At 50.3% G+C, this 27,113-nt stretch overlaps 1 protein-coding gene and 1 non-coding gene across 7 annotated transcripts in view; both read left to right on the plus strand.

Annotated features, from left to right (window-relative positions):
* Positions 1-22,762, plus strand: part of SLC25A37 (solute carrier family 25 member 37) — a 63,024-nt gene extending 40,262 nt beyond the window's left edge. For 2 of the 6 annotated variants that reach the window (XM_043982984.1, XM_043982983.1), the window contains exons 2-4: positions 14,674-14,902; positions 16,950-17,006; positions 21,669-22,762. In XM_043982984.1, the coding sequence (XP_043838919.1) occupies positions 14,680-14,902; positions 16,950-17,006; positions 21,669-22,189 (801 nt within the window). In that variant the 5' untranslated portion in view covers positions 14,674-14,679 and the 3' untranslated portion in view covers positions 22,190-22,762. The other 4 variants (XM_043982985.1, XM_043982986.1, XM_043982987.1 and 1 more) reach the window with 4 other exon arrangements.
* Positions 317-563, plus strand: LOC122745101. Its single transcript, XR_006355390.1, has one exon. It is a non-coding gene; the product is annotated as a small nucleolar RNA SNORD17 (small nucleolar RNA).
* Positions 22,763-27,113: the final 4,351 nt, after the last annotated feature.

Genomic DNA, 27,113 nt, shown 5'->3' on the forward strand with positions numbered 1-27,113 from the left:
GAGACAGAAAGAATTAGCATTCTGCTGGGGTCCTGCAAAGACCCACCGGACATTCCCTGCCCTCTGGGAACTCCTGTTCTGTTGGTGACAGACTTTGTAACCTGTAGAACACTCTAGAAATGTGAGTTACTGTGGAGAAGACTTACTGGTCTGTGAGCTCCTGGAGAGCAAAGACTGTCTGGCCTTTCTTATTAGGATGTATGCTAGTTGACCGACTGACTGACCGACTCCTTCCTTGAAGGGGGGTCAGGCCCCTTTACTTTGGACGCCTCTCCTGGTTTGTCTCTCAGATTAGAGGCCCTGGCCAGGGTGGCCTGTGAAATGATGATGACGTTCATCCATTCTCCAAGCATGCTGCCCTGTCCTCCTGGTACCTTGGGACTCCTGTTCTGGGGGCTCTGAGCTACGCAGCCACCATGTGCCCTGAGGTCTTCCAGCGTTCTGTTGGGGACAGCGGGTGAGTGTGGGGCTTGCAGTCAGGAACAGGATGGTGGCAGCTAAGATGGCACCCCATTCTGTTTGGGGTCCCATTGGCCTAAGACGAATGCCGATAGTCTGATCACACGCCACCCAGTTTCTGAACCACTGAGAGAACGCATCCAGGAGTGATCTGGGGCGCTGAGGGTCTGTCCAAACGGAGGGTCTCCGAAGGGCACCTTAGGAAGGGCCAACTGCCGGTGGGGTTCAGATAGCCTGTGGCTCCTGGCCAGAGGACTCATCTGCAGGAAACAAAGTTTGTTGACCCTCCGAAGGCTGTGGTGCCTCGTAATGATTAACTTGTCCCTTCCTTTACCTGTCCTGAAGGGCTGTTGGTCCGTGGCCAAGAAGGGCGATCTCAGCCCCTCTCTTTGCCAGCTGCCAAGTGTGAGGCTGCAGATTTCATCAGATAGATCTCCCTCTTCGGTGCACCTTTCCTCTCTGACTTGAGAACCTTGGAGAAACGACCCTGCTTCATATCAGAGGGGCAGTAAGGGAGTGGCTAGGACAGGAAACAGGCACAAGGGGGGGCGAGATTTACTGTAGAATCACAGTATCAAGGAAAAGATCCTTGATGACCAAATAAGCCTTAGTGTTCTGATGCCTGAAATTCTCTCCAGTTTCTGTAGACATCTCATTTGTTCACATCTTGCCTTCCCATTTGACTGGAAAGCCCTAGATGGTGGGCACTCTTGCTTTTGCCTTTCAGGGGCTGGCACATAGTAGGTGCTTTAGCCACGCTTCTTCCCTTCCCTTTCTTCCTCTCTGGGGGTGGGGGCTGGGGGGGAGTGCTCTGATCCCGTGATTTCCTGACCTTCCCAGTATGCAAATCACTTCACATTACATAAACCATTTCATATTACGCAAATATTGGAGGTTTTCCTCCAAAGCAAGGGCCCGAGGTACTCAGATCTGGGGACCTTCCTTCCTTTTCCTCCGGCTCCAGCTGGGCAGCATACAGCCAGCCTGCCCACAGGCCAGCCCTGTGGCTCAGCTGATGCCAGGGCAGGGGTGGGGGCAGTGACATTGCTCCAGTCTGTGGTCCAGGGCTCCCTCAAGACACTGGCTTTCCCATTCGGCTTTCTGGACAGCTTCTAACTACCCCCCCCCCGCCCCCCTTACAACCAGAACCAAACCAAACAGCAGACAAAAGCCCCTCCCTTCCCCTCCCCCCCCCCAGGATGAGTGGGGTGTGGGGTTTGCCTTCCTGAAGAATCAGCTTTCCAAGGTTGCCATGACTTGGGGAGGGGCATGCTCGGTACTTAAGGTACCACAGAGTCCGGTCCCCTCATTTTATAGGTGAGGGGGCTCGGGGAGGAGGAGGAGGGATTTATTAGCCCAGGGTTAGCCCCGCAGATCAGTCAGTGTCTGAGGAAAGATTTCTGTTTTGGTTTTGTTTGTTTGTTTTTGCAGGACAGTGAGGGTTAAGTGACTTGCCCAGGGTCACACAGCTACTAAGTGTCAAGTTCAGATTTGAACTCAGGTCCTCCTGAATCCAGGGCTGGTGCTTTATCCACTGTGCCCCCTAGCTGCCCCTCCCCTGGCTCAGTGCTGAGCTCTAGCCAAGTCCAAGCTTGTAGGTGCTGGTTGCTCCCAACTGAATCTTAAATCTTGTTGGATTCCTGGGCCTTGTAGTACCCAGCATTTTGAATGGTGCTAGAAAGTGACTGTCTGATTTTACTGCCGATCCAAGGCCTCAGGACTCCCTGGGACATTGTGGGAAGTGAAGGGTCAGGGCTAGAACGCCTCTGTTCTCTTTCCAAGCCACTGAGGTGTGTTGAGGAAGAGAGGCTTGGCCGTGTGTGAACACAGAGCTGCTAGTTCAGCCTTGGAATCCTGAGGACTTGGGTTTAGATCTAGCAGCTCTGGGAGGCTCTGGGGGGCCTCACTTTCCTTGCCTGTAAAGTGGGGGTCATCATTACCCATAGGGTTTAGCTCAGAGCTTCTGAGGAGTGTCTAGTGCCTGCACAGACTTCAAAGTCATGTCTAAATGTCAGTTATTAGGGTTTATAATAGGTGTGTGTGGCAGCTTTAGGCAAAGGTCGTGGGGGATGACACATGGTTGCCAAACCCCTGACTTAGGAGCTGGGGATCTGCTTACAAAGGAGGCTTTGGAGGCTGGGTGGGTGGTTTGTGGAAAGAGGTTCAGCTTGGAGTCGGGACCCGCCTCACTTCTAGGCCTGGCTCGGGCTGAGCTTCAGACTTGGCTCATCTGCGAAGCATCCAGAACAGCAGTTTACCCTCTCAAGGTGGGGGGCACTGTGAATGGGGTGCTGGGTCTGTAGTCCCCATGGGCCTGGGTGCGAATCCCACCCCTAGGTGCATACTAACTGGGATTTAACTGCTCTGATCCCATTTCCTTGTTTGGAAAGTGGAGGCCATACCTGTGCTCATACTAGATCACAAGGTGCATCTGAGGCCCCCATGCACCCCATAAAGGACCCTGTGTTAAGCGTTTTGTAAATTATAAATAATGTAGAAACGTCAGTTCCATAATAGTAATAAAGAATCATGAAAGTGCCGTCTGAAGTCAGAAGGGATCTGGGTTCAAGTCCTGACACTGGCCTTTGGGACTTCTGTGACTGTGGGCCTGGGTTTTTCCTCTGCAGAGTGACCTCTGAGGGCCCTTCCTTGTGTAGAGCTGTGACCCTGTGGTTCTTGCTACTCCTCCACATTGCTCTCTCCCTCACATTGCCTGCAGGCTCCGGGGTTGCGTGTCTGGAAGGCCGAAGCTCCCAGACATGGCTCTGTGAGTCTTCCTCCTCCAGGCTTGTCCTTAGGGCTCCTCTGAGTAGCAGGCCCTGACTTGGTTTCCCAGAGTGATCCCTACTTGATTGTGCTTAGGGTTTGGGTGGGGATGGTGGGTGTGTGTGTGTGTGTGTGTGTGTGTGTGTGTGTGTACAGATCCGAACACGCTTCTCACATTGTCCTGGTGTGAAGCGGAGCATGGTTTTCTCCCCCATCCCTCTCTTGGGGCCAGACTGGAATGAGGCTTGGTGTTCAGCCTTAGCCCTGCTACTCCACCTGGGCACGGGGCAGGTGTCAGCCCCTTTTCCTCGGCAGAGCCGGAGGTTGGTTGGTTGGTGGCCGAGGGCAGAATTGGGTCCTGATGCCAGGAGGTGGAGCACACTGCCTTTGGTCTTGCAGGAGCCTGGCAGGATGTGGTGGACTTTAGCAAGATGAGGGCCAAAGACCTTTCTCGGGAGGCCTAAGCCCTGCACTGCCCTGCCCAGCTCTGCCCCAAGGAGCTCTGGGTGGGCTTCTGGGCCCTTCCTGTGGAATCTGACCCTGGCATGTCTTTCAGCATCTGTGACCGCCTTGGGTTCCTTCCTTACATAACAGGGATTTGCTGCAGGTGGGCAGTTCCTTTGTAGTCACACCTGATTGGTGGAGGGAGGTAAGGACATGTGGATTTTAGCCACTACCTGTATGAGCCTGGGCCTATTCCCTCCCTGAGCAGTGGAGAGCCCCGGCCAGACTGAAGATCTTGCTCAGACTATCCAGCTTTAACCTTTTGTTAAAAAAAACCCCTTTCACTCCTGCCTTTGCTTGTTTACTTTTGAATTTCCACCTAGTTACACCTCCTCCCCCTGTCGAACTTGCCTTTGTAACAGTCACAACAGACTGCACGAAAGGACTTCCTGAGACGGTGTATGTAGCATTAGGATCCTGTGGGCCCTCACCTCTCTGCTCATCAGATGCCCCTAGATGGAAGAGGGAGTGTCTGCTGCGGAGGGGGGGGGGGCCTTTGTGCTGCCCACCTTCTAAGGGGGGCTTTGTGGGGAGGGCTTTTCAAACTTGGGTCTGCTCCAGAATGGGGCCCCGTCAAACAGGGTCTGAGATAGCGGCCCCTCTGGTTCCCCTTCCTGGGGAGCCAGAGCAGCTGCAGGGAAGGAGTGTTCCTCAGCTCTGGCCTCAGTTTACCTTGATAGTAACGGCTCCCATCTCCTTGTGATCTTCACAACAGCCCTGGGAGGCAGGTGTATCGTTGTCATCCTATTTCATAGGTGAAGAAATTGAGGGCAGACAGAGGTTAAATGACCTGCCCACATCACAGTTAGTAGAGATATGAGACTAGATTTGAACTCGAGTCTTCCTGCCTCCATGTCCCCTGCTCTACCCGCTGCCCCTTTCTTAAGTGGAAAGAAGATTGTCCTCTCCAGTCAGAAGGCCAGGGTGTCCTGCATCTGGACCTGGAGTAAGGAAGCCCTGAATTTGAATGTGGCTTCAGCTGTGTGACCCTGGACAAGTCATTTAACCTCTCTCCCAATCTCTACTACCAGAGGCTTCTGATAGGCCCCCCCCACTGATGACCTCTATTTCCTATTACTTCTTGCCTTTATACAATATTTTATTTTCTAGTTAACCTTTTTTTTTTTTTTTGGGTGGGGCAGTGAGGGTTAAGTGACTTGCCCAGGGTCACACAGCTAATAAGTGTTAAGTGTCTGAGGCTGGATTTGAATTCAGGTCCTCCTGAATGCAAGGTCCGTGCTTTATCCACTGCGCCATCTAGCTGCTCCCTCTCTTAACCTTTTAATGATTAGATTTGTCCTGTGGTGGAATCAGTTTTCTCAGGAACTAGTGAGCTCTCTGTCATTGCAGGGTTTGAATGTAGAGGCTGGATGGCTTGGTTGGAGGTGTTATAAAAGCGTTCTCTTCTTCAGGAATGTTGTGCAGTTACATCTGATTCTTTGTGATCCCATTGAGGTTTTCTTGGCAGAGATGCTGGAGTGGTTTGCCATTTCCTTTTCTAGCTCATTTTTCCTCCCTCAGGGCAGTGAAGGTTAAGTCACTTGCCGAGGGTCACAAGCTAGTCTGAGGCTCGATTTGAACTCAGGTCCTCCTGAATCCAGGACCGGTGCTTTGTCCAGTGTGTCACCGAGCTGCCCCATCTCTAGCTCATTTTACACCAGGGTCCTACAGCTAGTAAATGTCTGAGGTCAGATTTGAACTCAGGTCATCCTGACTCCAGGTACAGCGTTCTATTTGCTGAGCCACCCAGCTGCCCTTCTTTAGGAGTGTGCTGCCCTAGATGAGGGGTTCTTAATTTGGGGATTCATGGGTGGATTGCAGGTAGTTTGTGAACATGGATAGGAGAAAAGAATACATCTTTGTCTTCTTAACTTCTGGTTTCCTTTGCAGTCCTATGCATTTTACTTATTTTTGTTTGTTTGTTTATTTTTTTAGTGAGGCAATTGGGGTTAAGTGACTTGCCCAGGTTCACACAGCTAGTAAGTGTTAAGTGTCTGAGGCCGCATTTGAACTCAGGTCCTCCTGACTCCAGGGCTGGTGCTCTATTCACTGTGCCACCTAGCTGCCCCCTGTATTTTATTTTTAAACCATATTTTGAGAAGGGGTCCCTAGGCTTGCCTACCCAGGCACAAAAAAATCTAAGAAATTGCTCCTGATGACCTCTGAGGCTCCATCCGTTTTGAAAAGCCTCTCATTTCTGAAGTCTTGTTAGACACATGTGTTGGACCGGATTTTCAGCACCTGGCAACACCGACGAGCCTTTCTTAAGGCTGGACACGGGCAGGTGTGGGGGCCTGGGATGGAGGACAGCATGTCAGTTTTACCACCGTAGCGGGTGCCATCTTCCCTGGCTGACTGCAGACCTCCAGCACCCAGTCCTGGCTTTCATCAGCCATGTGGATGGGCCCATGAATTTCCAAATAGACAAAAGCTGCCTCCATGTGGCTTTAAGCCCTTGCTGTATCACCCCACTGGCCTTTGGGGTGAGGGGAAGCAGAGCTAGGAAGGCCTTGATGAACTGTGACATCGTGCTGACCTCATCCGGGCCGGGTACAAACAGATTGCTGCCCGCCAACCAAGGATTTTCTGCTATATTTAAGTGAGTGGCTGGGGGAGGGGAAGAGAGAGGATGATTTGTGGTTCTGTTTGTGTGTGTGAGGGGCCGGCTCCGGGTCGGGGATGCTCTCCTGCCAGCCCGTCCTTGTTCAAAGATAGTCAGTGGGAAGGTGGCCTTGCAGCTTCCTGAGCGCTATCTGCCGACCTCTAGTTCAGAGCAGAAAACTGCATGGCCAGCCAGACTTGGGTCTTCGCAGGGGGGCTTGTGGGGTCTGGCCCCCTGAGCCATATAAATGAATCCACCCAGTGAGTCCTGGTGGTTGTGGTTGGGCATCTCTGGTGGCTAGGGAGCGACAGCTGTGCCCATTTCTCCCATTCATAAATTAAGGACATTGGGATTAAAAGCTTTGATAATAACTGGTGGTTTTTAATTATGCCTTAGCAAAGCCCTTTGCTCTTCGGGACCAAGCTGTGATGTAGGCGTTGGTGGTGCAGGGATGAGGATGCTAGACCAGGAGTCAGGAAAACCTGTGGTCAAATCTCTCCTCAGACATTTCTTTACTAGCCATGTGACTGCTACAATGTCCCCCTCTGTCAATGGACATAGTGTTAGCAGCTACCTTGAAGTTCTGTGGCAATCAAATGAGAGAACGTAGAGAAGCACTCAGGAAACCTTGAAGCGTCCAGAAGTGTTAGTGATGAATGTCTCTGTTATTCAGATGAGAAGACATGAGACTTGGAGAGGTCACAGGACAGAGATCTGCAGCCGGAGAGGGCCCCCCCGAGTCCAACCCCCCTCATTGTAGAGCTGAAGAAACAGACTGAGGAAGAGGCTTCTCTCCCCAAGAGAGATCCCTGCTCCTCTGGGACTTAGTGGGGGACCTTTAAAATGTGAAAATGCATCAACCTCTGGCCAAGCAGGCGGAAAGGGGCAGAGCCTTGAATGACAGATGCAGTGTGGGTCTTCTTGCTTATAGAACTTTGCTCACGCTGGGGTCACTGCCAAGTCCTGGGGGAAGCCATTCATTAGCACCGAAGGGGTGTGTGTGTGTGTGTGTGTGTGTGTGTGTGTGTGTGTGTGTGTGTGCAGATACATATACATCTTTTGTTATACTGTATAGACACATCATATAAAAATCGACACAATTATATATTGTAATATATTATTATAACATTTATTATCATTATTTAAATTAAAGGGAGGCCTTATGGTATCGTGGATAAAGAGCCCTCTTCTCTGATTGGTGAGTCCCTGGTCCCTGGAGGAGGAGAAGAAAGGAGAGAGAGGAAGGAAGGAAGGGAGGGAGGAAGGGAGGAAGGGAGGGAGGAAGGGAGGAAGGGAGGGAGGGAGGAAGGAACGGAGGGAGGGAGAGTGTCTTTTTTCAATTAAGCTAAAACTGTGTTTTTTAAATGAATTGCTATGCCTATTGATACCAATTTTGGTAGGCATATTATTATTTTATTAATATTATGTACCAGCAAAGGATTGACTGCGTGTCTTCCTACCTTCTCATAGTCTCAGGCCACATGGTAGAGAAAGCAGGGAGAGAGCATCAGCATGCCCAAGAGGGTGTGGTTTGATCCCATCAGTCCCTTACTGAGCTAGACAAGCGTCCATCTCCATTTCTTTTGTTCCCTTGGTTTGTCCCAGACTAGGAGAACTGAACTTCCTGGTGTGGGGGGAGAAAGGACTGCTCTCTGGGTCCCCCTAGAAATCCACTATTAATAATTATTTTCTCATGGAAGGAAGGAAGAGAAAGGAAGAGAGGGAAGGAAGAAAAAGAAAGACAGTAAGAAAGCCAGCAAACTGGGGAGTCTAGGGAAGACCTGGCTGCATTCCCTGCCTCTGATACCCCCTGCCTGTGTGACCTTTGACAGATCACTTACCATCTCTAGGCTTTGCGAAGCTTTCTTTGCTTGTTTTTGGTTTTGTGGGGCAATGAGGGTTAAGTGACTTGCCCAGGTCCACACAGCCAGTAAGTGTCAAGTGTCTGAGGTGAGATTTGAACTCAGGTCCTCCTGAATCCAGGGCCGATGCTTTTATCCACTGCGCTACCTACCTGCCCTGAAGCTTTCTGAGATAACGTGTCAGGGAACCCTTGACTGGTGGAGGAAGGTTTTTCATCTGGGCATTCCCTTAACTGATAATATCATGGGACCAACCCCTTTTCCTTATCTTAATTAAAATAATATCTTTCGAGGATGTTTGTTTTCTTAGGAGAAACTTACCTACCCAGAGATAATGCCGAGTAATCTGGACTTGCAAACTCAGGACTGGGGTCCTTGATCTTTAAGTCTGCTGCTGAGGGAGGGCCAGGGGTCTTTGTCATCTGCTGTAGGTGCTGTCATTCTTGGGAGGGATGAGACCTTTGATTTCATTGGAATAATAATAATAATAATAATAATAATAATAAAAAGCTAGCATTTATATAGCATTTTAAGGTTTGCAAAAGCCATTATGTATATTCTCATCCAATCTTCATGACAACCTTGTGAAGTAGGTGCTATTATCCTCCATTTTACCAGTGAGGAAAGGGAGGCTAAGAGAGGTTAATGACTTGCCCAGGATCACACAGCTGATGAGTGTCTGAGGCAGGATTCAAACTCTGGTCTTTCTGACTCTGGGTTCACTGCTCTATCCATTATCTGACTGCCTCAGCTGTAGGAGGTTCCCTTTACCAATGTGGTTTGGTACTTCCCAACTCTTAGCAGGTTACCTGGGGCCCTGGAGTTGTAGGTGACTTGACCAGACAGGTTGATATACACCTTGGAAGGCAGTATAATCTAGTGCCACCACGTGCCCCGCTCCCCCTTACAGATAAAGAAACTGAGGCCTCTGGAAGTTAAGTGACTTGTCTAAGGTCATGCAAGTAGTGTTGGAAGTGGGATTTGAACCCAAATCTTCCTGACACTATGTCATATTGCCCTTCTTTCACATTTTACGGACAAGGAAGCTTCAGCCCAGGATAACTTGAGTGACTCTCCTGCAGTCGGGCAGCTAGTGAGCGTCAGCTGAGATTGGATCCCAGGTCTGCCGGATGCCAAGTTGAGCCCTTTGGCCCCTTTGCATACCATATTGTCTTCTGGCTCCCACCCCAGTCTTCCTGGAGTCTTAGAGCAGGCTGGGCCCCAAGAATGTTTGATGGGCCCTTCTCTCTCCCAGCTGTATAGGACCTCTGAGGTCTTCTGACCCCCAGAGAAGAGGCTGAGGCCCAGAGGGGGCAGACACCATAGTGGAGGCCAGATCCCAGCCTGCCTCCCACTGCTGCCTGCTAGTTCTGTGAGCGCTGCCACGGTATTCTAATAGCTAACCGCCCACTCTGGGCCCAAAATATATCCCATGGGAAGCTTCATTTGGAGCAGAGTATCTCAGGGGCGCTTTGGAGGGTTGTATACAGCTGTTTGTTGTTGAACAGAGCTTTCCACAGATGGGCCAGCCCTCTTTCTGTCTGACATTCAAGGCTTTCTGTGATCTGAGTTGGAGATGCCTCTGCCCTGTGGCCCTCTTTGATTGGTGAGTCCCTGGGCCTGGAGGAGAAGAAAGGAGAGAGGATGGAAGGAAGGAGGGAGGGAAGAAAGGAAGGAAGGAAAGAAGGAAGAGAAAGGAAGGGAAAGAAAAGACTGGCCTATCATGTTCACTTCACTTGCCTTCCCCCCTTTGAACGTAAGCCCCTTAAGGGCCGGCACTGTCCTTTTGGCTTGTATTTGTTTCTCAGTGCTTAGCTCAGTACCTAAGTACACAGTAAGTGCTTAATAAATGTGCTCTTTGCCTCTCTTCTCTTCCTTTCTCCCCCCTTCTCTCTCTGTCTTTGCCAAGACTGGCTCCTCATGCTCCTCCAATCCGGACCTCCAGGCCTTGGGTTCTGCTGATCCATGAGGCCTAGAACGCCCTTCTGTTCAAGCACTATTATTCCAGTTCCCGCCCATCCTTCAGGGCCGGATGCAGGGTGCCATGGTGGATGCTGACTGGCATTTGGATTCTGGTCGGACTGGTTTCCTCTCCAGGCCTCAGTGTCCTCATCTGAAATATGGGTAATAATCATAATCCCTCTTCTGCCTTCCTGACAGAGATCTCTGATGAGATCTTGGGTGGGGAAAGTGTTTCGTTCAGTATAAAAAATGTCTACATTCATAAATCCAGAGCTGGAAGGAACCTTCCTCAGAGGCCACCCGGCCCTGGAAGAATAGGTGACTTCAGTTCCAAGGTAGCCAAGATCGTAGATGTCAGAGGCAGGATTTGAACCCAAGTCCTCTGACCCCAGAGTTAGTGTATCTTCCAATGTCTAAGAATGATATTATTATTATAGTTATTATTATTGGCGGGGCAATGAGGGTTAAGTGACTTGGCCAGGGTCACACAGCTAGTTAGTGTCAAGTGTCTGAGGTCAAATTTGAACTCAGGTCCTCCTGAACACAGAGCCCGTGCTCTATCTATCTGCTGTGCCATCTATCGGTCCCCCAAAGAATGACATTCTTCCAGCACATAGTTGTACATTACAGTATTGAGCTAACATATTCGTTCAATATACATTAATTAATTAATTAAGTACCTACTGTGAGTCAGGCATACAGAAAGAGGCAAAAGACAGTCCTTACCTACCAGGAGCTTACCATTTAATGGGGGAGACAGCTTTCAAAGCCGCATGTACAAAGCAAGCTCTGTACAGGATAAATGGGAAATACTGAAGAGAGGGAAGACACACCGAGTTAGCAAGGATTGGGGAAGGTTTTCCCCTGGGGGTGGGGGGTGGGACGAGGGAGCATGCCAGGCCTGCGTGACACCTTGGCTTTGCCTCAGAGCCTTGTGGTTTCCAGGAGCAGCCGGACCTGGCCCCTGGAGGCTGGTGGGGTCTCTATTTCTTGAAGATGGAATCTTCCTTAACATGGGCCAGGCTAAAGCACTTCCAGGATTTTCTTTGGGGGAAAGACATTGGACTCAAGCTTTTCTTCTTGCATTGGTCTTAGGGACGGTTCTCATTACATTTTTCCTCTCATTGTCTCTCCCCATTTCTCCCCTCCTCTCTGCCTCCTCTCTCCCAGTCAGCCTCATATCCCACCACATAAATTTGCTTTTCTGCCTGAGCACAGCCTCCTTAGGGCTAACACAGGTGAGATGTGTCACTGGAGCGGGGGTTGGGGGGTGGGGCATCAGGAATGAGGGTGCCCATCTCTCTCCCTTCCTCTCCAGCCCCCCTTGCATGCCTGGTCTATGCCAAAGAGAGCCCCATCGCTGCCAGCCCTGGGTGCAGAGGCATCTGTAGTTTTTCCTGGCTAGCAGTCCTCTTCTGTTCATCTCCAGGAAAATCCTGGATTATGGGCCAGCCATGCAAGCACCGGCAAGAAGCAGTTGGGGAGGGGGACCCTCCTTCCTCAGGCTTCCTTCTCTGGGACAGGAGATCCTTACTGTCTGGTTAGGAGAGCTGGGGGGAGGTGGGGGGCTCTGTTCCTGGAAGGGAGACTCACCAGCCCCCCTCCCCCCCATCTGGCACCCACACAGGTGCCTTGGTTGACAGCAGCAGAGAAAGCTGCCCTTCTGCCTGCAATTCAGAAAAACAGATCCCTGTTTTGCTTGGGCTTCATTAGGACAGGCAGGGGTCAGTGTCTCATGGAAATAGCAGTCCTTTGGGCCAGGGGAGGCTCCCATCCTCACAGCCCTGCCCCTGCCCACAGCACCCAGGCGAGGTGGGAGACCCTCTCACAGCTGGGCTTGGCTAAGGGCAGAGGGGGAGGCTGAGGACAGGGCTCCCTGCCTGTCCTCAGAGAGCTTCTGCACACGTCTGGGAGTCAGTGCCACCCCCTTTTCAGATGTGGCTGAATTAAATGATTAGTATGATCCCCCTTTGCAACTCTGAAAACTGTAAGAATTGGAGGTATATTAGGTGGCCCTTCTCTCCCCAAATAGACCAGATCAGGTCTTCTTCGGGACCTGGGACAGTGCTCTGGATGTAGTAGATGGTAACAACTATTTGAGCAATAGGAGAAAAAAAGTAAAGAAGACATTTGGGGACACTTACTAGCTGTGTGACCCCAGGCAAGTCATTAACTTCTGTTGGCCTCAGTTTCCCCAGATGTAAAAACTGAAATCATAGTGGCACCTACCTCCCAGAGTTGGGAGGATCAAATGAGAATAATAATTGTAAGATGATTATTAGTATAGTGCCATATAAATATTAGCTACCATTGTTTATTATTATTATTTCTCTGCAGCAAAATTGAATTCTGGTCTTGGGATTTAGCAACTTTTCACCAGTCTTTTTGTTTAGTCTGGGGTCAAGAGTGACCTTGAGAGAGGCCTGAGGCCTCCTGGGAGATTAGGCGGTACAGTGGAATGTTACTGGGGTTGGGGGGAGGAGAAGCCACCGGAGCGGGCTGTGGTTCACCTGGGAGGCATATGTCAGGAAGGGTGTAGACCCTAGAGGAGAGTGACCAGGAGGAAGTGAGGGGACTGGAGACCCCGTCCCAAGAGAGGATGGGGAAGATACAGCACTGGGGGAAAGGGGCTTCCCATGGAGGAAGGATTAGTCTTGATCTGCTTAGCCCCATTGGGGAGAAGCAGGAGCAATGCTGGAAGGAGGAAAGAGGTGATCCTTGTGTTTGGTGGAAGAGAAACCTGAAAGGTGAGGCATTTAAAAAGTAAAATGGGCTGTCCTGACAGGTAGTGAGCTTCCTGTCATCCCTGGAGGTCCCCAGCACTAGATTATCTTTGAGAGCTGGGTCCCTTACTTGGAGATTCTGAAATTCTTTAGGCTCTACTCTCCATTTAGTGTTCGGTGAGCATTACTTGAATGGAGAGATAGTCTGGCCTAATGAGAGAGCACGGGGCTTCTGGGGAGCAGAAGGACCTAGGTTCACACTGCAGTTCTCAGCCTTAATAACTCGTGTGAGCCCAGGCCCTGTGAGCCACAGTCTGCTTCTCTACAGGGAGAGAGGGTAGGTCCTGGACCTGTGATTTTATCGACCAACCCTGCTTTGCGGATGCGGATCGGCACCTTCTTTACAACTTGGAGGGTGATTCACCAGCCGCTGAGAGGTCAAGGGAGCTGCCCAGTGCCCGTGTCAGAATCAGGACTCCAGCCCAGCTCTGTACACTGGGCCTCCTCTTCTGTAACATGGGGATGATTCTATTCTGCCTCCCAGGACTATTTGTGAGAACTTGCTTTGTAGGCCTCGGGGGGCGTGTCGTCATGTGGCTGACCTAGGTGTAACCCTGTAAAGTCTCCCCAAGTCAAACCCTGCTTAGGCTAAGCTAAAGAAGCCTATCATTATTATCCTTCCTTAGGCTATAGAGGGGGATACCACGAGCGCCTCCTCTGCGACGGGCCCAGGGGTACAAAGATAACAGGATGAGGCCTGTGTGGGAGTTCTTGGGGAATCACTTTCCTCTGTGTAACCTTGAGGGGGGTGGGAAGCTCCTTGACCATTACCCCTGTGGCTTTGGTGTGAACGTCACTACCGCAGCGTCAGTGTGAGCCGTCACCTCTGCGCTGTGGGAACCCCTCCAGCTCTGACCAAGGGCATAGTAGACACGATATTTATTCCTCTTCCCTGTCATCCCATATCCCCACCAATGGGGAGTGGGTTAGGGGCAGAGGCACTCAACAGGCTGGGGGTTGAGTGGATGCCATTGGGACATGTGGGCAATCTAGCTCTTGCCCCATCAGGATGGTCACACTGATTGACACGTACATAGGATGCTTCAAGGTTTGCAGAGCATAGTCCAAATATTAGCTCCTTTGATCCTCCCCATAACCCCCGAGGGTCAGCACTGCTGTTGTTCCCATTTTACAGATGAGGACACTGAGGCAAGCTGAGGTTGAGTGACTTGCCCAGCATCAGCCCGCTAGGAAGTGTCTGAGGCAGGATTTGAACTTGGGTCTTCCAGTCTCCAGGCCCAGTGTTCTGTACACTGTGGCACTCATTTAGGCCGGGTGAGGTGCTGGAAATGTAAAGAATTGGAGACGGGTCCTGCCCTCCAGGAGGAAACCTTTTATTGAGGGAGACGGTTCTTCCCGGGGCCTCTTCTCTAGAGCCAGAAGGAGGGACTTGAGGATCAGATGAGGCACCATGGCATAGAGCTCTCTGTAGACCTGAAAATGTGGATAGTTTACTCCAGTAAACATTTAGTGAGCACCGTCTGTCTGGCCGGTGGAGGGGGTGAGCCGGGAAGACGCAGAGTGACCCACGGCCAAGGAAGCTCCCTCCCACCGGGGCTTCCCAGGAGCTCTGAGATCCTGGTTCTCAGCAGTACCATTGGGCAGTCATTTCCTTCTCTGGGGCTCCACTTGCTCATCTTTAGAACACAGGGCGGGGCTCTGACTAGATGAGGTCCCTACCAGCATGTCTCCAGACTCACTCACCACCATCTTGTTTTCTTTCCCTCCCGCGCAGACTAGAATGCAGAGCTTGCATCCAGACCCCAAAGCCCGCTACACGAGCGTGTATGGCGCCCTCAAGCAAATCATCCGGACCGAAGGCTTCTGGAGACCCTTACGGGGCATCAACGTGATGGTGATGGGGGCAGGGCCGGCTCACGCCATGTATTTTGCCTGCTATGAAAACATGAAAAGGACTTTAAATGAGGTGCTCCACCGCAGAGGGAACAGTCACCTGGCCAATGGTATTTTGAAAGCCTTTGTGTGGAGCTAGGCTGCTCTGTCCTGTTCTACACCAGACCCTCCCCTCTCTGCTTCCTTGGGGCTTTCCCCCTTGGGTGACCCAGCGAGCTAACACCCAGTCTTCAGCCTGGTCGCTTGTGAATAACGAACAGCAGACCTATCCGTGTCTATCTGTATATCTATGGACGGGTAGATCTATAGATAGATATAGAAAACATCTGTTTCATTTTTCTGAACTTTGGGGAACTTGCCAACCAAGGGGTGTGCTCGGTTTTTTTTGGTATTTTTGGTGTTTTTGGTTTTTTGACCTTTGCTTTAACATTCAGACTCTTTTCATAGACCTTTCTTAATCAGACCTTAAGTGAATTCGGGCTCCGAGAACGCCTCTCTGAACAGCCTCTCTCAGACTATGTTTTTAAAAAAAGACGTTTGGCACAGCAGAAGCATCGGCGAGCAAAAGCTAATTTTAAAAGATCTTGCAAGAAGTGTTATTGACTGACCGGAGGCGTATTCCGCAGAGCAGACCACCATGTGTCAGGATCTAAGCTCCTGGGAGGGGGCCCCCTCCCGCCCCTTCGGCTTGTCCGAGTCCCAGCTTTCTGGGAGCAAGGGATGGAATAGTTTACTTTGGAAGGAGAAGGGGGGTGGAGACAGGGTTTTGTGAGTTCGTATATACAGCTCTTCCGTTACGTTCCGCGTGGGCTTGAAGCGGGAGGGTGAGTTAGGAGAGGTGGGGGCTGCATCGTGTGGGGTTGGGCTTTTGTTGTTGTTTTGTGGGGGTTGGTGTTGAGGGATGGTGTAGGCCTCAGGTACTGGAACCACACCTGGTCCTTCCCAGCTTCTCTGAGGAGATGTGACCAGTAGCCGCTTTCTTCTGCCCTCCTTTCTCTGTGTCCCGCCGCCCCCCCTCTCCCGCTCAGAGCGCCCTTAGGGCGATGGACATTGGCGACCCTTGGCCCTCCTGTATTCTGTAGAAATGTGTTGATCGTATTTGCTGAGAGGCCTTCCCGGGACCATCCTTTACTTCAGACCCCTTAGGAATTGTCTCGATTTGGGTCTTTGGTGACTTCAGTCTTCAAGACAGGCCCCACGGGGAATGTAGTGACATCCCATGGCCTAGCGATGTCCTGCTCAGCCTCTCCCGGGGCTGACTGTCCAGGCTGGCAGGAAGATGGACTTCAGTGGTAATGTCAGTTACTTGGCAGTGCCATTATTGAATAAGAAAGCTAGAAGCCCCCAGGCAGGATTCCTGGACAGATGCTCCTGCTTCTTGACATTTGGCTGGGGGAATCAGGGTACCTGCCCGCAGAGAGGCCAACGGCATATTTAAATTTATCTTGGACACCTTCCATGGCCATCTTGGCCTGTCCCCCATTCTAATTCTGTAGTGGGACTATAGGTTTCAAGCCTCGCTGGACCTTAAAGGTCATATCGAGTCTGGTCCCCTCACCGTACCGCTGGGGAGCCCGAGGCCCAGAGAAATGGAGTCACTCGCTCCAAGGTAGTAAGTGAGACCACCAGGATTTGAACCCAGGTTTTCTGACGCCTAACCCAGCCGGCTTTCCTGCTGCCTCCTCTTTGCACTCTCCTTCAAGACCACCCTTCTTTTCCTGGCTCTTCTGCCTTGCGTATCCTACAGGCTAGAACTGAGGAATGGAGTGATTGAATTATTTGGACTGGGGTGGGAGGAGAGGGCCGTGAGAGTGAAGAAAGGGAGGGAGCGGGAGGGGGCTGCCGAGGGGGGTTCCGTGGGCGCTCCGGCCTCAGTTCCCCCCCAGAGTTGCCTTGAGTGAGCCGAGGCCCCCTGGGGCTTCTGGGATGTGCTGAGCTCCAGGTCCTGCCCTCACCCCCACACTCCTTGGCCAATCCCCACCCCCCACCATTCCTACCCTTACTTGGGGCCTTTAGTCACCTGATTAGGTAAGTGCTTTTGCCTTTTTTCCCCCCTTCTTAAAAAGCTGGGCCTCCAGAGGCTTGGCTTGGGGTCCCCAGGGACTGAGCCCTCTTGGTTTGCTTCGGGAGGCTAACTTTCTGGAGTTTGTCTTGCAGGGATAGCGGGGAGTATGGCCACCCTGCTCCACGACGCCGTAATGAACCCAGCCGAAGGTAACGTGGTCCTGCCCTGGGGGAGGGGGACCCTGGAGCAGGCCCCACAGCCTGGGAGGGAGGAAGAGTTAGGGAGACCCCGTGAACCCCCAGAGGTTATTTCCTTAAGTAAATATACAGGGGTTAATTATTGAGGCCTTAGGTGGTGTAGTAGGGAGAGCTCCGGGGCCTAGAGTCAGGAAGATCTGAGTTCAGATCTGGCCTCAGGCACACACTAGCTAGCTGTGTGACCCTGTGCAAGTCACTTAACTCTGCCTCAGTTTCCTCATCTGTAACATAGGGATAGAACACCACCCGCCTCACAGAGAGGTTGTTCCAGCACCTGGAACATAGTAGGTGCTATGTACCTGCTTAGTCCCTTACCTTTTTTAAATGTGATTTCCCTTGATGCCCATAGATCTATGATCCTGCCAAAGGGACCAAACAGGCTTCATTCTGGGGGAGGTGAAGTCCTTCCAAGGTTCCCTGGTTCAGGCCTCAGTGACTTGAGCTGATTACAAGTGGTGAAATGGAAAGGACCAGAGTTCAAATCTAGACTCGTGGCCAAGGGACCCTGGGCAAGTCACTCACCTTCCAGGCAGCTCTCTACCAGAGGTTCTTGATCTGGGGCCCTCAAACTGGTTTTTAAAATCATCTTGATAACTATGTTTCAGCGCGATGGGTTTCCTTGGCAATATTAGGTTTTTCATTTTGTGCATTTAAAAAACATTCTGGGGGCAGCTAGGTGGCACAGTGGATAGAGCACCAGCCCTGGAGTCAGGAGTACCTGAGTTCAAATCCGGCCTCAGACACTTGACCACTTACTAGCTGTGTGACCCTGGGCAAGTCACTTAACCCCAATTGCCTTACTAAAAAAACAAAACAAAAACAAAAAACATTCTGAGAAGCTGAGAGGTCTGTGGGCTTCACCGGGCTGCCAAAGGGGTCCCTATTGAGAAGCAAGGTTAAGAACCCTGGATCTGAGACTCTGAAGTTGCAGAGCACGTGCCAGCGTGCATGGATTGAAAGGCATTTTCTTCATCTAGAAGCTTCTTGTTATCAGCGAACTCACAGGTCCCCGGGGTCTGTCCCTAACCCCTTAGTGATGGTACCAGGCATAATGAGTTATCCTGGAAAGGACCTTAGAAGTGACCAGATCCAACCCTCCCATTTTGTGGATGAGAAAACTGAGGCACAGACAAGTTAGGTCACTTGACCAGCCAGAGTCACACACGGAGGCTGTGTGTGTTGGGAATTAAACATAGGTCTTCTGATTCCAAATTCAGTGTTCCTTCCATGGCAGGACTCGTTTCTCTGAATTGAGAACATTGATAACTGATCATCAAGTGCAACTCTGCCTTATTTGATAGATTGGGGAACTGAGGCTCCGGCTGGGGAGCGATGGCTCGCCGCAGTCACACAGATAGTAAAAGGCTGCCCTGGGAATTTGGGCCCAGGCTTATGCATCCCCAGGTCCAGCTCCAGTTGGTGCCTTGCTGATGCAGGAACAGCTTTCGGCAAAAAAGAGGCTCCTTCCTGGGCTTGTTTCTGGCTAGGGGGGAATGTTTGAGCAGAAACTTGGGAGAGCAGTGCAAGCGAAAGGCCCTCTTGTTTCTCCAGCGATCAGGAGAAGTGTAGGACGTAAAACACAAGAAAAGACCGTTCCCGCTCTCTGGCCTTGGTGTTCAGCCGTGTTTCAGGGGAATGACAGGGTTGGTTTTAGTTGGATTTACTCCCACCTTCTAGGTCGAGGCAGAGCTGGTTTTTATTTGTAAAGTAAAAGCTAGAATGATGAGTAAGCACTTGAGGGGGACAGTGGGGTGGGGTGGGGTGTTGAGTATGGGGAAGAAAAAGAGCCAGCTGCTTCCTGTTTCGTAATCATCAGCTGTCTGAATCAGAGTGATGGTCTCAGAGAGCTTCCCAAGCCCTCCGACTGACTTCACAACTGGCAAGGCAGTTCTGGGGCCAGGAAAGATCGAGTCTAGAAACACCAGCTGGCAGACGGTCTTAAAAAACTCAGATCTGTTAAAGGTTCCTCGTCATCTGTTTGCGTAAAGCTTTAGAAAGGAAAGGTCCCAGATCGAAACTTGCTATCTCTCCTCGGAGCTAGAAGGGAGCTCGGCTTTGATTATTTTACAGAAAAGGAAACTGAGGGCTGTTAAAGTCAAGAGATTTGAACAAGTCATGCGGCCAAGCAAGGATTCAAACCCACACCCTCTAACCAGAAACTCAGCCAGGCACCTCACTGCTTCTTAAGGGAACTCATAACCCATTGCCTAATTTCACTTTGGGATTCTTTTTCCCTCCCTAGGGATTTGTACCTGGGCTGCTAGATGAATGTTTGGTTTCCACTAATCAGACTGGGTTTTGTTTTGAGAACAATTTGAGATTGTGCTCTTCCCCCTCTCACCTGTCTCTAGATTTAAATTCCTGCTATTCTGGAGTTTAAGTATGGTTTCCTTTTCGCATGCTTAATGGCCATTCTGAAGGAACCTGGAATTAATTAGTCATTGCTTGCTCCCCTCTAGAGGGACCAACAATTGAAGAGCTGTCTTGTGGAAGAGAGCTTGTCCTTGTTCTGCTTGGACCCCAGGCTGAGGGCATGGGGAGTGAGGGGCCCAGAGCTAAGAGCAGTGGATGGAAGTGTCTGAATGTCCTTAGGGGGTCCTTAGGTATTCCTCTTGGTCCTTTATTAGGCACTAGAGAAAGTGACTGAGAGGGAAGTTGGAGACTTAGCGGCACGGGGAGGAGATGGCTTAGAAACCTTCTCCCAGAACAGAAGGAAGGCCAAAGCTTTTAGAGAGGATAGAGGGGGTGACCACCTGAAAGTGGAATGATCTTTTTGGGGCAGGGAAAGATTCCTGAGAATCAGGGGAATTTTAGATTTGGAATGATGGTCCTGACCTCTGGACTTATCTCTGTCTCCTCATTCTGGTCAGGTAGTAGCCATGCCTAACTGACTTTCCTGCTATAGAATTTGATCTCCCCTTACTTCTTAGGTATGTCCATCCTGAGATCTAGTTGGCTAGTTTAAATTTTAATAGCCCCATGACTCTTTGATATGTCTGTCCTGTCCTAAGCCCCATGTCACAAGGAAGTTTTTCTTTGTATCCTATGAACAATTCAGTTTAGTGTTGATTATTATCATCAGGGAAGGCACTGTGGTAAGTTCTAGGGATACAGAATCCCAAACAAGAAATGGTCCTGCCCTCAAGTTGCTGATAATTTAACCGAGCTAATCTAAAAGAGGAATGGACTGGCACAAGACAGAGTGAGTTCCCCAACCCTAGAGGTCTTGAAGCAAAGTATAGCTGACCTCTTCTTATTAGAGAGTCAACAACTCAATTTATCAGACTTTATCTGGAGCCTGTCTGGGTCTGGGCAAGGATTTGAAGGCAAAAATGGAGCAGTTCCTGCCTTCAGGGAGCTTATATTCTTTTTGTTTTGTTTTTGTTGGGGCATTGAGGGTTAAGTGACTTGCCCAGAGTCACTCAGTTAGTAAGTGTTAAGTGTCTGAGGCTAGATTTGAACTCAGGTCCTCCTGATTCCAGGGCCGGTGCTCTATCCACTGCGCCACCTAGCTGCCCCTTTTTTAAATTTTTTTTTATTTTTTAGGCCAATCCCTTCTTAAGAATTTATTTAGCTGAACTGGGGGGGCCAAAGAGGATTCCAGTAGACCATTGAGCAGCACTCCCGGTTAAAGGCAGATGTCACGAGTACATCAGCAAGCATTTAAGCATGTGCAGGGTGGGTCAAAAGTCACGATGTTAGAAGAAGTTCTTGAAAATTATGTTTTCTTCATTTTCCACCATTTCCGAGATTTGATCTTTCACACATAATGTAAGTTCGTTGCCCACATAGATATACTGTGCGTGTGTTGCTATGGTGCTGTCAATTTAAAACAATTTAAAATTTTGAGACCCTCTCGGTGACTTTTGGCCCACCCTGTACTGTGTGCCAGGCCCTGTCCCACTCCATGGAGATACAATTACAAAGAATAAAACAATGCCTGTTTTTAAAGAAAAACAACCTCGATGGGGAAATTTGGGGTGAGCCTCAAGAAGGCTATTTGAAGTTTGGGTGGTTATAATAACAAGAATTCCCATTTCTCTAGTGCATTAAAATATGCAGAGGGTCCTTGTGGTGCTGGCCATCAGATGGTCCTCTCCTCTTCCCCGGGGCTTCTGGGGCAGGGAAGCCAGGTGGTTGGTGATTGGGCCAAGTGACATGACACTTCAACTAAGACTGTGAAAAAAACTTGGGGATGGGCAAGACAGGGCTTCTTAACCTGGGAGCTGGGGACTTGGATGGGGAAAAAAGTTATATTTTTATTTGTATTAACCTTTGGTTTTCCATTGTATTCTTGTGTATTTTCTTATAAAATGTGATTCTGAGAAGGACTTCGCCGCCAGTCCAAGGGGTCCAGGATGTGAAAAAAGGTTAAGGACTCCTAGGGTAGGGGATGATTAAGAGCCATGGGGTAGGTCCAGCCTGGGCTCCCCAAGACTGAGGCTTCTGAGAGCTCTCCCTCCATCCATGTCCTTTAGGTCTAACTTGCCTGTTTTTCTTTATGACTTGCCTTCTCCCGAATCTCCCTCCATCTTGGGATGGCCAACATCTCTTTCTACCTGGCTCACCTGGCTCACCTGGCTCACCTGGACCGTCGGCGCCCCCTCCTGGCAGTGGTGAAGCAACGCATGCAGATGTACAACTCTCCTCACCATTCTGCCCGCCGCTGCATCGGGGCCGTGTGGAGGACCGAGGGGGTGGTCGCCTTCTACCGCAGCTACACCACCCAGCTCACCATGAACATTCCTTTCCAGTCCATTCACTTTATTACCTACGAGTTCCTTCAGGAACAAATCAACCCTCACCGGGGCTACAACCCCCAGTCCCACATCCTCGCCGGAGGGCTGGCCGGGGCTATAGCCGCGGCTGCCACTACTCCCCTGGATGTCTGTAAGACCCTCCTCAACACTCAGGAAAACATGGCTCTCTCCTTGGCCAACGTCAGCGGACATCTCTCTGGCATGGCCAATGCCTTTCGGACAGTATACCAGCTCAGTGGTATTTCTGGGTACTTTAAAGGTATCCAGGCACGGATAATCTACCAGATGCCATCCACAGCCATTTCCTGGTCGGTCTATGAGTTTTTCAAGTACTTCCTTACAAAGCACCAGATGGAGAATAGAACTCTCTACTAAAGGAACAGACTGTGGGGAGCAATTCCGGCATCTTATTTAAAAAAGAAAGGATTCCCCCTCCCGTTTCCATCCCTCTTTCCCCCACACCCCCTCACCAAGTTTTACAAGCTTCAGGTTTCCTGAAGCACCCGTGTGATTCTTGCAGGGTATGCGCCACTGACCAGCTCCCCTCTGTGGCCGGCCTTGAGAGAGGGGTTGGGCACACCGACCAAACACCGGAGCACGGATCCAAAATGGTGGCACTGGTGGTTGGGGAAAGTGGAAGAAAGATTAATGTCTCCCCCTTTCCCCCCCGCCAGAAGAATGAATGTGACTTTTCTTCTTCCCTAAGAAATCCTAAGCCGCACAGACTAGGGTTGGGGAAATGCGGGGCCTGGATAGGTTGGGGAGTTTGCACCTCAGAGACTTCAGATGTTAAAGACAAATTAAATATGATATGTATATACAAGTTCCATTACGCAATATAAAAATAGATGGATAATGTTTATCCTTTATTTTTCTATGTAGAAGTTGAATTTGTGTGTGTGTGTGTGTATGTGTGTGAGTGTGCAAATACTATTACGGCTGAGATTTTAAAGTTTATTTTTAAAAATGAAACAAAGGGCTCCATTTCTCCCATCATGATAGAGAATTAAGCACTGAAGCATCCCTACCCAACCTCCACGGGTGACCTGAAAGTCCAGAGGTTAGCCACCCTCCCCTCCCCCCATGGAAATTTCACTTGAATGTATGATTTTTTAAATGCGGAAAAAAAGGTACATTTAAAAAAAAATCTGTAACCAAGAAGATAAAAATGACTAGTTCATCTTTTCTTCTCTTTACACACCTGGGGTATTAGAGGCCATTTGAGACTCCCTATTTTTGTTGACTCCCTATTTTTGTTGACTCCCTATTTTTACGGATGAGCAAACTGAGGCTTGGCCCGGGGGAGGGCACCTAAGTCATTCTCCACAGACTCTGATTGCCTTTTTTCTAGAAAGAATCTCCTCTCTTTCCATGTCCCTGGAGAGCAATCGCTCCCTTCTCCTGGACTCTGATGGAGGCTGAGATTCCTGGGTCCCTGGAGGCCCATCCTAAAAAGAAGGACACAGCCAAGCTAGCCTCATCTTGAGAGAGAAGATGTGAGGAGCATTGGTTGGGCTGGTGTGTAGAGTTTTGGGGTGTGTGTGTGTGTGTGTGTGTGTGTGTGTGTGTGTGTTCTGAAGTTTCATAAAAGGCTAGTTTCTGACCGAGGGACTCGGAGACCCTTCTCCCATCTGCCTCGGTGGCCAAGATGGATGGCGGCAGAGTTGGCAGATGAGAGCCTAGCAGGATGTCTGTTGGGGTGGTTTTTCTCTTCCACGATCCTTTGTTTTCACGTAATTTTTCCTCTGGCGTTCCTTAGGGCCTTGATCCTTCTGCCCACCTTGGAGGAGGGATGGGGGCAAAGGGGGCAGTGCCTTGCTAAAGCTCATCTTTGCTCTTCCATGCCCTGTAGGAGGTGCCAAAAAAGTGTGTGTGTGTGTGTGTGTGTGTGTGTGTGTGTGTGTATTTGGCTTCATCAGCAGTGAGGAAGAGTCTTGACTGAGTTGCAGAGAGGGACGAGACTATTGGGGTGGTTTTCATTTTGTATTTTCCTGTTAATTTTAGCACTCAGAGGGATTATGTAGGCCTTAGAGGCGCTTGTGAGTTTTGTAGTGTGTCCTGAGTGACAGCCTCCTTAAAAAAATACAGACCTGTTTTTTTCCTGTTAGCTGTCAGACTAGACCCAAGGTCAAAGAAAAGACGAATTGGCTGCTTTCTTCTCTGGGCCTAAATGCCTGCCTTTAAGTCTCAGCCAATGGGCATGTCTTCTGGCAGAGACTGTTTGAGGGCCCCAGAGACAGCCGACAGCCACTTGCCCCTGGCCAAAGCGTGTCTCTTTGAGAACTCTGAGCTGGGGCTCCGCATTTAGGAGGTTCCATTTCTAGACGGGAGTTGACTTCATCCCTTGGAGACAGCACCACGTGAAAGTGGGTGGGCCCCAAGCAAGGTTACAAATCTTTGCTTGGTGATCCCGGGTGCTTTTTTTCCCCCCCTGAATCTGAACAGTTAGAAGGTCTGTCTTGAATTCCATTCATTCATTCATTCATTCATTCACAAAGATGGGAGTCCAAGTTTAGGTCCCTCAAAGATAAGTGTGGCCTTGTGATCAGGATCCAGATAACCTGCTTTAGCCCAGTCAGAGCTCATGGGGGCTGAGGACAGCAGACCAGGCAGGGCTGGTGTCCAGATTGTGCCAGGCACTTTTCGCTCATGCCGTGTTGCGGGGTTGGGAGGGAGTGGGCAGTGGAGGAGTTGAATCTGCCGAAGCTAGAGCCAGGATTAATTTCTTTTTTTTTTTCTTTTTTTTTGGTGAGGCAATTGGGGTTAAGTGACTTGCCCAGGGCCACACAGCCAGTAAGTGTCAAGGGTCTGAGGCCGGATTTGAACTCAGGTCCTCCTGAATCCAGGGCCGGTATTCTATCCACTGTGCCACCTAGCTGCCTCAATTTATTTTCTAAAATAGTTTCTCATCCTTCTTTTCCCTTGTCTTCCTCTGGCCCCCGGCCATTTCCTATTCCTCCTTAAACCTGTGTTTCAGATGGTATTTAGGAACTGGAATGCCTGCTGGTCACTTTTCAAGACTTTCAAGAGTCTGGGTGGCTTGATTCAGCGGGCAACTAAGTGCCTACTATGTGGTGAGACACTGAGGCAAAAATGAAATCACTCCCCCCCCCCCACCGGTCATTTAGCCTTTAAAAGCACTTAGGGCCCCAGGCTCGTCCTTGGAAGTTTCTTGGTTGTCCTGTGCCTTGGTGTCTGAGTGACTTCTGATTTGTACCAACTGTAGGCTCTGCCTTCCTAAAATCAATTGTAATGCCCGCCCCGCCCCCCCCCCCCCCAGCTACCCCAGTCCCGCCTTAATTGCTGGGTAAATTGGCCAGCTTTGCTGATCTTCTCTGGGACCTTTTCTTCGAATGATGTTAGAGGCTGCCTCTCCCAACGCCTGTCCTGCCTGGGACCATTGTATCTGACTGGGGATGGGGGGTAGGGGGGAGCGGGTCTTGTGTTTGCCCGGCCTGGGAAAGCCGAATGTGTTTGCTGCTTCATACCTCCAAGAACGCACGTTGTATTTTTTTTTTAAGGGAGCAAAGTGTTGTTTAACAAAACAAAAACTGAAAACGTTGTTGTGATGGCTGCCTGTAGTTTGTATCAAAACCTGTTTCTCCCTCTTTGCAGATTGTTGACCAGCTGTTTGAAGAAGGGCTGGGGGGGGGGGCGAGGGCGGGGGGGGGGGGGAGGAGTGTGAGTTGGGGCGTGGGGTGTTCGTTTCCCAATAAGCTGCTACACTTGTACCACTGGAGCTGGACAAAAATAAAAGTGTTGACCCATCTGTGTCGTGTGCTACATGGTGGAGGTGGCTGGGGTGGGGGGAGGGAGGGAGGGGCTGACTGGGGGGGCCCGCAGAGGCTAGAGAGGCACTATGATGTCTGGTGGCTGTAGACAGGGAAGACACCAACGGGACCATCCAGGACAACCCTCTCATTTTACACAGAAGGAAATCAGGCCAGAGAAGTGATTGCAGCTCAGAGACTCAGAGCAGAGCTGAAAGGGACTTTGGAAACCACCGAGTCAGACATCTTTTACAGAGAAGGAAACTGATTCCATGTTGGGTTGGGCTCACACAAGTAGCAAGCCTTGGAACCCAGGTTCCGTGGCTTCAGATGGAATGCTCTTCCCTCTGTCGTCATCTCCCATAATGAGACCATTTAGAGATGGTTCAATCCCAACACTCATTTTACAGAAAAAGAAATTGAGGCTGAGGGAAGGGAGGATCCACAGCAGAGAGGCAGGCAAGTTGCAGCATCTGCCTCAGTTTCCTCCTTTGTTTTTTTTTTTTTTTGGTGAGGCAACTGGGGTTAAGTGACTTGCCCAGGGTCACACAGCTACTAATTGTCAAGTGTCTGAGGCCAGATTTGAACTCAGGTCCTCCTGAATCCAGGGCCAGTGATCTATCAACTGCTCCACCTAGCTGCCTCAGTTTCCTCGTTTGTAAGAGAAGGGGTGGTAGCATCTATTTGGAAGGGCGGTGAGGATCAGCAGAAGCGAAGTGCTTTGCAAACTCTGAAATGCTGTGGAAATGCATTAGCTTCATAGGCTCAGTGAGATGGGGAAGGGGCCTCAGGGGCTGTCTGGTTAAATCTCATTTGACAGATGGGGGAGTGGGCCCAGAGCAGGGAGAGCTCCAGACTCGGAGCTCGGAGGTCATCTTACTGTAGAGGAGGCAGTCCAGGAGGTTATAAGACATTTGAGGTCACACAAGGAGGGGCAGGGGCAGCATCTGGACCCCAAATCCCCTCCCAAGTTAGTGCTATACTGCTGCTTTAGGAGAGCGTTTGGAGCAGGCAAGATTCCTCCCTTATAAAAATTCAAATGCTCTGAAATTTTAGGGCTGCAGGGACCTGTGAGGTCACCCAAGCCCTCTATTTTCTTTCTTTTTTTTTTTTTTAGTGAGGCAATGGGGGTTAAGTGACTTGCCCAGGGTCACACAGCTAGTAAGTGTTAAGTGTCTGAGGCCAGATTTGAACTCAGGTCCTCCTGACTCCAGGGCTGGTGCTCTATCCACTGCGCCATCTAGCTGCCCCTCCTCTATTTTCTAGAGGAAGAAATCAAGGCCCTGAAAAGTGGCTTGCTTAGTTACACAGCTCAGGGGGACAGATCCAGGTTTCAGGACTTTTGAGAGGCAGCATCATGGGGGCAGCTAGTGTGCCGGGAGGTTCTGAGTTCAAATCCAGCCTTAGACACTTACTAGCTGTGTGCCCCAGGACAAGTCTGTCAGATGAGCTGGAAAAGGAAATGGCAAACCCCTCCAGTACATACTCTGCCAAGAGAACCCCCCATGGGGTCATGGAGAGTCAGATGG

This window comes from Dromiciops gliroides, chromosome 2, assembly GCF_019393635.1.
Source record: "Dromiciops gliroides isolate mDroGli1 chromosome 2, mDroGli1.pri, whole genome shotgun sequence".
Lineage (NCBI taxonomy): Eukaryota > Metazoa > Chordata > Mammalia > Microbiotheria > Microbiotheriidae > Dromiciops > Dromiciops gliroides.